Here is a 10,280-nt window from a genome sequence, read left to right on the forward strand (position 1 = left end):
TTCAACAAACACCTCTTGATTACAGGGGTCTTCACCCTCACGGAGCTCACAGGCGCAGTGGCTCATGCCTGTAATCCTAGCACACTGGGAGGCCGAGGAAGGAGGATCACTTGAGATCAGGAGTTTGAGACCAGCTTGAACAAGAGTAAGACCCCGTCTCCACCAAAAATAGAAAAATTAGCCTGGCTTGGTGGCACGTGCCTATGCCTGTAGTCCTAGCTACTCCGGAGGCTGAGGCAGTAGAATCGCTTGAGCCCATGAGTTTGAGGTTGTGGTGAGCTGTGATGATGCCACTGTACTCTACCAGAGTGACACATTGAGACTCTGTTTCCAAAAAAAAAAAAAAAAGATTTCTGATTTAGATGGGGTGGGGGGCCAGCTTTCTCAAGGAAGGATTTTATAATCAGAATAACCACTAATTTAATAATCAGTACTGTTTGCTGACCCTTATGCCCTGCTCTTGCATTGTCTCATTTAATTCTCTCAGCAGCTCCATGAGGCAGGTACCCTCTGATGGAGTATCCTCATTTCCAGATGAGGTAACCAAGGCACATAGAGTTTAAAGGACTCTGGAAGATGTAGAAGTGGCAGTTAGCAGTGCCTAGATTTTTTTTTTTAATTTTAATTTTTTTTTTTGGTAGAGATGAGATCTTGCTATGCTGTCCAGGCTGGTCTTGAACTCCTGCCCTCATGCGATCCTCTGGCCTCGGCCTCCCAAAATGCTGGGATTACAGGCATGAGCCACCAATCCTGTCCAGTGCCTAGATTTAAACCCAAATTGCCCTCCAGAGTGTGGATTCTTAACCATTATGCTCCAGGGCAAAAGTATGCAAAGGCCCTGGGGCCATAGGTGTGCCATGGGAGTAGGTCGGGTCCAGACCAGAGATTCCTGACCCATGGAGGTGGGGAATTTGCTTGTCATTTCAGAGCAATGGGAAGCCAAGGGCAGGTTATGGTAGAGGACTGATGAGAATTATTCTTTGATGATGCTTCTAGTTGCTGAGTGGAGAACAGTGTGGAGAGAAGCTGGGATCAGGGAGGAGGTTGCTACAATGTTCCAGGCCAGGAATGTTGGAGGACCCTTATGGCTGGGGGCCATAGGGGTAGGGATAAGTGGTTCTATTTCCTACATAATTAGGAAATTGGGTTTGCTGTTGGTCCTGATGAGGGGGACAGAAGGACATTCTGAGAGAAAGGAAGAAGGCAGCCTTAGGCCGGGCGCGGTGGCTCACGCCTGTAATCCTAGCACTCTGGGAGGCCAAGGCAGGAGGACCGCTTGAGCTCAGAATTTTGAGGCCAGCCTGAGCAAGAGGGAGACCCCGTCTCTACCAAAAATAGAAAAATTAGCCAGGCCTGGTGGCGCTCGCTTGTGGTCCCAGCTACTCGGGAGGCTGAGGCAGGAGGATCCCTTGAGCCCAGGAGTTGGAGGTTGCAGTGAGCTCTGATAACTCCACTGCATTAGCCAGGGCGACAGAATGAGGCTCTGTCTCAAAAAAAAGGCAGCCTTGAGATAGTATGCAGGGTCATCACCAGACACCGCGGAGGGTAAGGGGTCAAGCTCTGGACATCGAAGTCACGAGGCTGGCACCAGACGCGGGGCATGACAGGGAGCCAGGGCGCAGCTCGCCAATTGCCAGGCTCAGAGCCAGCCCATCCACCCCCGCAAGCCCAGAGGGAGTCGGCGCTAGGACTTCGCGGCCGCCTTCGTCTCGCAGGGCGCTGGCTGAGGCACACATGCGCAGTTCCGGCAACGGGGGTGGGGGGGCGCTGGTCGTCTTGGCCCAGGGGGCGGGACCGGATCCGGTCACGTGGGGACTAGGGCTCTCTGGTCACGTGACTGCAACCCAGATCAGCTGACGCGGGTGGGTTTGAAGCAGCGCCGCGAGGGAGCGAGGCCGCCGTGACAGCCGCTGGGCGCTCTTACCCAGGCTGCCCCGCCGCGCCCGCCGGCGTCCCGCGCTCCCCGGCCCAGCATGGCAGCCCCGGCGGGCCGGCGCGGCTCAGGTGAGGGCGCGGGCGGCGCAGCGGGTCCCGGGCTGCATGCAGCGCGCTGGCGGGCGGGCGGCCAGCTTCCCCGACCTCGGGCGGCGGGGCTCCCCATCTCCTTTCTCTCAGCTCCGCTGCTGACCTCTCCGCCCCCCGGTGGTGGAGATACGCGCGGACGGCTCCTAGAACCTGAGCGGCGGGTGGGCACCAGGTGCTCCGACCTCAGGTGGCGGGACGCCTGTCACCCCCCTTCCCGAACCCAGGCTCTGCTCAGAGTTCCTACACTCGAGGAACGAGCTGGCCGCCGGTCTCTCCCAGGATTTCCACTGGGAGCCTGGTTTCCGATTGCACAACTTTGCAGGAACTCAGACAGCGGGCACTAGCTTTTCCAACCCATCCGTGAGACTCCCAGGTTTCCCTTCCCGGTTCCAGGAGGCAAAGGCTCAGCTTCCCTAAAGTCAGGCGAAGAGCTGGAGGTACTGGATTTCCTTTAGGCAAATAACTCAATTTCAAATCTCCAAACCCATGCAAGCTCCGCCTTCTTAAACGCAGGCTTCCACCCCCTGTGGCTGTCACCTCTCACTGTGGAGGCTCGAGGAAGACCCCTTGTGTTGGCCTCCCCTTCTGGAGGTAGCTGGGGACACTTATCCTTAGGTGTACCCGCTGGTAGGGTCTGGATTGTGTTAGTTGTGATCCCAGCTTGGGAGGCAGAGCCCGCCCTCCGGCTTCTCTTGGGACCGACTCATAAACAGCTACAGCGTCCAAGTTCCAAAGGGAGGGGCCCTCTCTGCACAGGAGGTTCTGACAGCATCCACATTTATTCTGACAGCTTTGCAAGCAGGGGCCAGGCCCCGGAAGGTCGCATGGCTCTTCTAGGGGGTGTGTGTCAGGGACTGTTCTTGGGCTATCACGACTGGCTGTGACTCTAGCAGTTGCAGAAACCGTGGATCTTCCTCTTAGGCTCGAAGGCAAAAACAGTGATTGGAACAGCTTCTGTGTGCTGAAGAATTATTGAGGTCTTTACCTGCTTTGTCTAACGGAATTCTCAGAGCAGCCTCAGGGGCTCAGCTTAGGGGTAGACTTTTTTGATTTCTACTTTTCAGATGAGGAGACGGAGGCATCTTATGTCACCCCACTGGGAAATGGCAGGTCTGGGATTTGATCCTAGGGCTGTGTGATTTCCAGAAGCTGGTGGCCTTATGAAAGATACACTGAGTCTTCAGCAACTGTGTTCCATTATTAGTACTGTTACTGGTCACCCCTTCTCCTGGCCTGTGGCTTGTGAGAGGGTCAGCCGATGGGCGAGGCTATGATAAGTGCAGAAGTCATACTTTGAGTATTTGTCTAGAAAAAACTGGAATGTGGGCTGAGCTCTGCACTCTTGCCTGGAGGCAAGAATTGGGCCAAGCCTGGGAGCCTTGAATGCCCCGTGACAAGCCAGGGGAAACACTTCATTATCTCCCCACTAATCAACAACAGGAACGTGGATGGAATGTTCGGATAGTCACTGTATACCAGCCCCTGTGATAAATGCTTTGTAAGCATCCAATCCTCAGCTTTCTTGTGGGAGATGATTATTGCCCATTTTGCAGACAAGGAAACTGAGGCTCAGGAAGGTTGCGTGTCCTGTCTAGGCTGGGGAGCAGCAGAGGCTGCAGTCGGCTCAGGCTCTTTTGCCTCTCAAACCCGGATTTAGAACCTGAGCAGCACTGCTGCATGTGTCCATACAGTGTTGCAGATTTCCTGGTTTCCCTTAAACCTCTCAAAGTTCTTTCTTGGCAGGAGTGTGGGGCAGTGGGGAGAGTTCATGTGCTCCCTCCTCTGTTGCAGGGACCCTACATGGTCCCCAGCATCCTCTTCCATTCCCACAGAGACTGAGCGGCTTCTGACCCCCAACCCTGGATATGGGACCCAGGTGGGGGCTTCACCGGCCCCTCTGACCCCCCCAGAAGAGGAAGACCTCCGTCGTCGCCTCAAGTACTTTTTCATGAGTCCCTGTGACAAGTTTCGAGCCAAGGGCCGCAAGCCCTGCAAACTGATGCTGCAGGTGGTAAAGATCTTGGTGGTCACTGTGCAGGTGAGACCAGCCCAGCGGGGGCCCCAGCAGGATGGCACGTGTGGCCGCTGTGCTCCTTGAAGGAGAGAGTCTTGGAATGGGACCCTAGTCCTGATTCCTTACAGCAGCATAATGACAAAAGGTCCTGGCACTGCTGTTGCCCCCATTGTGTAGATGCAGCTGCCGAGGCTCAGAGAGGTAGCGATTTGTCCAAAGTCACACAGCAACTAGCACTGGGAGCTGGGATTTGAACCTGGGTAATCTGATGCCACATTGACCCAGGCCTGGAATGGGGTTCACCCTCTCTCATGTCAGGCCCTGTGCTGGGCTATGAATCTGACTGAGCCACACTCTAAGTTCTTGCTTTCAATCTCAGGCTGTGACTTTAGGCATGTTACCATGACTCTAATTTCCCCTCAATCAAGGGGGCACTGTCATGGTACTCACCCTGCAGGTGTGTGGGGGTTTAACACAGAACCCAGCATCCAGTAAACAGTTAATGATCATTTCTAAAAGTTTTTTTTTTTTTTTTTTTTTTTGAGATAGAGTCTCACTCTGTCACCTGGGCTAGAATGCAGTGGCATCATCATAGCTCACCGCAACCTCCAACTCCTGGGCTCAAGCAATCCTCCTGCCTCAGCCTCCTGAGTAGCTGGGACTATAGGCGTGTGCCACTTTGCCTGGCTAATTTTTAAAATTTTTTGTAGAGATGGTCTTGCTATGTTGCCCAGGCTAAATTAACTGCTGCTATGAGATGCACCAGTGCACACTCTATGTTGGCTGTTGGGGACATAACGGTGGGTGTGGGTGGAGCTGATCGACGTCCCTAGGGTCCTGCCTTTCCTCTGCCTCCACCTGTGCCCCCAGGGAGGCCCCATCCCTGAAGTGCCAACCTCCCCTGCCCTCTCTCTAGCTCATCCTGTTCGGGCTTAGCAATCAGCTAGCAGTGACATTCAGAGAAGAAAACACCATTGCCTTTCGACACCTCTTCCTGCTGGGCTACTCAGACGGGGCAGATGACACCTTTGCTGCCTACACGCGGGAACAGCTCTACCAAGCCATCTTCCACGCCGTGGACCAGGTGCGGCTGGGCAGGCGCAGATGGGCACAGGGCAGGGCATGGGCAGAGCTGATAACCCTCCCCTGCTCTCCCCACAGTACCTGATGCTGCCTGATGTGTCGCTGGGCCGGTACGCCTATGTCCGGGGTGGGGGTGGCCCTTGGGCCAATGGCTCGGCGCTGGCTCTGTGCCAGAGGTACTACCGCCATGGCCACGTGGACCCAGCCAATGATACCTTTGACATTGACCCGATGGTGGTCACTGGTAAGTGGACACGGCAGAGCTTAGTTGTTCAGAGCTTAAAATCACAAGCTATGACTGTCACTCATCTGTGAGATGGGGCTGTCATGATCATTAATAATTTGATGTCTGCTTAGTTCTGCTTACAGAAGGTGCCGGGCACTATTTCTTAATATCATTCATTCACTGGGCATTTGGGGCGCCCACGGAGTGCCAGGCCCTAGGGTCTCTGTAGGGAATGAGACAGACCAGGCCCTGTGATGGGGAGAAAGGGCAGATATTTAAGCACGAGTGGGAAGTGAAGGAGGGAAGAAGGCCACTGGGGACTCTGGGGAGACCAGCCTGGCCTTCCCCGCCCCCTGAGGCCCTTCCCTGACTCCCTGTCCTCAGAGTGCATCCTGGTGGACCCCCCCGAGCGACCCCCCCCACCCCCCAGTGATGATCTCGCCCTCTTGGATGGCAGCTCCAGTTACAAGAACCTCACGCTCAAATTCCACAAGTACTGCCTGCTTGCTCGAGGGAGCCCCCTGGGGAGGGGGAAGGAGGGCAGGGTGCCAGGCATTGTCACCCCCGGTAGCCACTTCCCTACAGGCAGGGGAAGGGGCCCTGCCGCACTGGCACCTGCTGTGTTAGCACTTCCCCTGCCAGCTGCAGAGTCAGCTTGGGGCTGGGGCCCTGGGGCCCTGGGGCTGGGAGGGAACTTCCAGAGCCCTCTGCCCCTCACCTGAGCATCCCCCATAGGCTGATCAACGTCACCATCCGCTTCCAGCTGAAGACCATCAACCTGCAAAGCCTCATCAACAACGAGATCCCAGACTGCTACACCTTCAGTGTCCTGGTGAGGACCCTCAGGGGATCTGGGGAGCACTAGTCGAGGGCACGTGTTGGGGGAACGATGGGGGAAGCCTGGCTGGTGCAGGACGGGCCATCTGTCACACGCGTCTGGGGACTTGGAGCTGCAGAGGTTCACCCTGCCCTCTCCTGCCCCCACAGATCACATTTGACAATAAAGCGCACAGTGGGCGTGTCCCCATCAGCCTGGAGACCCAGGCCCACATCCAGGAGTGTAAGCACCCCAGTGTCTTCAGGCACGGTGAGCCCCCGAGCCCCAGTCCCGGGTCCTGACTCTCCCCGAGTTAGCCCTGAGCCCCCTGCTCAGTTAGAACCAGCCTGGTTGCCCAAGGCTCCATGCCACTCTTGTCCCTCCCTACAGGAGACAACAGCTTCCGGCTCCTGTTTGACGTGGTCGTCATCCTCACCTGCTCGTTGTCCTTCCTGCTGTGTGCACGCTCACTGCTACGTGGCTTCCTACTGCAGAACGTGAGGGCCCAGTGTCACATGTGCCACCAGTGCCTACCTCGCCCGGCTCTGGGGTGATAAAGGCCGGGGGTTTCGAGGGTTTCGAGGGTCCCGTGCCCGCACAGGCCCTCACCTTGCTTTCCTCCTGCAGGAGTTCGTTGGGTTCATGTGGCGGCATCGGGGACAGGTGATCAGCCTGTGGGAGCGGCTGGAATTCGTCAACGGCTGGTACATCCTCCTGGTCACCAGCGATGTGCTCACCATCTCGGGCACCATCATGAAGATTGGCATTGAGGCCAAGGTGGGTCCTGCCCACGCACGCTCTGTCCTGGCTCCTCTGCTCTTGCAGGGGACCATGTCCTCCCCGCCAGATGGGGTGACGATGCTCCCATCCCCAGAACCTGGCAAGCTACGATGTCTGCAGCATCCTCCTGGGCACCTCGACGCTGCTCGTCTGGGTCGGTGTCATCCGCTATCTGACCTTCTTCCACAAGTACAATGTGAGTCTCCCACATGCAGACAGAGCCTGGACCAGGATGTGTCAAGCCCTCCACGTGCCACCCCATGTCCCCCCACCAAAATAAATCCATACACACAGCATTCACCAGCCATTGAAATCGCTGACAGCCTGTTGCAGGCCTCTTCCTCATACCTGCCCACCCAGACATACCTGTCATTGCACCTGGGCAGGGCCACGAGAGCCTTCCCATTTGTACCCACCCAGCCAAGTCCAGCGGTGGGATATCCTCAGACTCCCTGGGGACAGCCCTGCCCCTTCTAAGCTCCCGGCACCTCCTGTGGCCATACCTGCTGTGCCCTCCGTGATGCTTTGCCTGCTTCACGCCTGACCTGGGCTATGGCCACCCCTCAATGTGACCCCCCCTCTGCCCCGCCACAGATTCTCATTGCCACACTGCGGGTGGCCCTGCCCAGCGTCATGCGCTTCTGCTGCTGTGTGGCCGTCATCTACCTGGGCTATTGCTTCTGTGGCTGGATTGTGTTGGGGCCCTATCACGTGAAGGTAGGGGCCACCACGGCTGGGGGTGCTCGTGGCCTGTGGTGGGAGGGTCCCTGGCTCCCTAAGCCCTTTGACCCCTGTGTCTCTCCAGACCCGATCACACTGAGCCAGACCCACCTCAGCCCCTGGGGCCTGACCAGCAGGTCTGGAGCAGTTTTGCCATCTGACCCTGACGTTGACCCTGTGATTTTGTCATTGACACCATGACTCCCAGATGACCCCATTGTGACTGCTGGTACTCTAACACTGTCTACTTTAACCCTTGATAACCCTGACATTGACTCTATGACCTTGTTATTGACACAGTGACCTCTAGATGACCCCGAGGTGACTGTTGGTACTCTGTGCACTGTCCCCTTTGGCCTTTGGTGACCCTGACATTGACCTTGTGACTTTATATCATTGTCACAGTTGCTGATGGCCCTTTCTTGACCTGAGTTACTCTACGTACAGCTCTATCTCCCTAGACCTACAGGTCTGCCCTATGACCTTGTCGTTAACCCTGGCACCTTACCATTGACATGGTGACCCTCAGCTGGCCCCAGCATGACTGCTGACCCCAGCCCCCAGCTGTGTCCACAGCTCCCTCCAACCCCTCTGCCCCGCTGCAGTTCCGCTCACTGTCCATGGTGTCGGAGTGTCTGTTCTCGCTCATCAACGGGGATGACATGTTCGTGACATTCGCGGCGATGCAGGCACAGCAGGGCCGCAGCAGCCTGGTCTGGCTCTTCTCCCAGCTCTACCTCTACTCCTTCATCAGCCTCTTCATCTACATGGTGCTCAGCCTGTTCATCGCGCTCATCACCGGCGCCTATGACACCATCAAGGTCAGCCGAGTGGTGCCACATGCCCCCTCCCCCCTGTCACCACTGGGCTCCCACACGCATGCAGGGCCCTAAGTTTGGACTCCAGGTCCCTTGGCATCAGCCATGAAGAGGTCTTGGGGACACAGCAGGGCAAGCAGGGAAGACCCAGGGAGAGAATGTAGGAGACCCTGCAAAGCCAAAAAGAGGGTGACCTGGAACAGTGGGTTTCCTGCAGCCTGCAGGGCTCAGGGGAGAGAAAGCAGACAGACTGGGATGTGGGTGTCACAGGCAGACAGGACTCTTTCAGCAAACAAAACCCAGGACCGGGCTCTGTGCTGGGCTCTGGGCATCTGGGGAAATTGGGTGTACGTGTTCTGTCCAAAGCCAGTTGGCAAGATGGATGGTACAGGAATGGACATCCCATGACCAATGACTGACTGGTGAGAGGTATAAAGGAAGAGTGGAAGGATGTTCTGTCCAGTACTAAATTCTAGACACATGTGACTATTTACATTTTGATTTTAATTCGGATGAAATATAATTCCAAATTCAGTTCTTAACTTGTACCATCCACGTATCAAGGGCACGAAAGCCAGTGTGGCCAGTGGCTACCCCATTGGACAGCGGAGAGTTCTAGATTGAAGAGATGGGAGCCCAAGGGAAGAAACAGCCAAGGCAAAGTCCTGTAGCTGGAAAGGACTTGGAGAAAAGATGGTGGCTCCTTGAGGTTGAGAGGAGAGAAGGCTCTGCTAGAAGGTTCTACCTCGTCCTATGTCACAGGCAGATATGTGTGCCCCCTTTCCCCATGAGTGGATTCAAGCATTGCCACAGACATGTTCCTGTTACTCAGGCCCTCAGAGCCACCTCGGGTCTTGCTCTAGCACTTAGATATCAGGCACATGCTGCAGCCTTAGGCTCTGCTCCCCCAGCTGTGCACAAGGTGCACCCAGGTTGTGTCAGGCCCCACTGTAGGTGCTGGGAGCACCAGGCTGATGCCGTTGCAGCATGTGTCTGTGCTCAGGGGTCAGGGAGGGTCTCCCTGTAGAAGCAAACCATGAGGAACAGCAAGTGCAAAGGCCCAGAGGCGGAATCCTCCCCAGCCATCAGTTATCCGAGGAACAGCAAATAGATCCAGGTGGCTGGAGGGGAGGGCGGACCTTAAGGGCCTTGCAGGTAGGGGCTGCTCTCAAGGCAGGCCTGCTGGCATGTCTCCCCCAGCACCCGGGGGGCTCAGGCGCAGAGATGAGTGAGCTCCAGGCCTACATCGCGGAGTGCCAGGACAGCCCCACCTCGGGCAAGTTCCGCCGGGGGAGCGGCTCAGCCTGCAGCCTCCTCTGCTGCTGTGGCAGGTTCGAGTCCAAGTCAGGGGTCTGTTCCAGGATGGGGGCTGGGGGAAAGATGGCGTGCCAGAGAGAACTGCTGCCCCTGTTCCTTGCTTTCCGCCTCCAGGGACGCCTCGGAAGAGCATTCGCTGCTGGTGAATTGACTCCACCACGACTGCCACTGGACCTTAGCCCCCGGACTGCCGAGACCCCTGCTTATTTATTTTTAGAGTTTGCGTTAAAGGATCTGCTTGCTCCCTGCCGTGCCCTGGGGAGGGCCTAGGCCAGTCGGGTCGGATCCGTGGGTACCGGCTAGGAGGACAGGGATTGGGTGGGTGTTAAATAAAAGGGAAAAGAAACGTGTGGTTCTCATTTCTAGCGGGAGGGGCCGTCCTTGAGCCAACAGGGCTGTGACCCCTTTAAGGTGCAGCCACACTCGGCATGGCCGGGGCTGCGCGACCTTCCCAGCATGGCGGGGGGCGGGGCTGCGGCG

General features: G+C 56.7%; 1 protein-coding gene across 3 annotated transcripts; it reads left to right on the top strand.

Moving 5' to 3' along the window:
* Positions 1-1,830: 1,830 nt before the first annotated feature.
* Positions 1,831-10,142, top strand: MCOLN1 (mucolipin TRP cation channel 1). Of its 3 annotated transcripts, XM_045547351.1 has the most exons (15): positions 1,907-2,004; positions 2,348-2,462; positions 3,858-4,063; positions 4,956-5,123; positions 5,201-5,366; positions 5,733-5,841; positions 6,084-6,180; positions 6,336-6,435; positions 6,556-6,662; positions 6,793-6,942; positions 7,040-7,141; positions 7,540-7,662; positions 8,271-8,486; positions 9,684-9,814; positions 9,915-10,142. In XM_045547351.1, the coding sequence occupies exons 3-15, from the start codon at positions 3,974-3,976 to the stop codon at positions 9,949-9,951; spliced, it is 1,596 nt and encodes a 531-aa protein (XP_045403307.1). In that variant the 5' UTR covers positions 1,907-2,004; positions 2,348-2,462; positions 3,858-3,973; the 3' UTR covers positions 9,952-10,142. The 3 variants fall into 3 exon arrangements, with proteins under 3 accessions (XP_045403293.1, XP_045403300.1, XP_045403307.1); XM_045547337.1 differs by lacking the exon at positions 2,348-2,462 and having other exon boundaries at positions 1,831-2,004; XM_045547344.1 differs by lacking the exons at positions 2,348-2,462; positions 9,684-9,814 and having other exon boundaries at positions 1,832-2,004.
* The last annotated feature ends 138 nt before the right edge of the window (positions 10,143-10,280 follow it).

This window comes from Lemur catta, chromosome 1, assembly GCF_020740605.2.
Source record: "Lemur catta isolate mLemCat1 chromosome 1, mLemCat1.pri, whole genome shotgun sequence".
Taxonomy (NCBI): Eukaryota; Metazoa; Chordata; class Mammalia; order Primates; family Lemuridae; genus Lemur; species Lemur catta.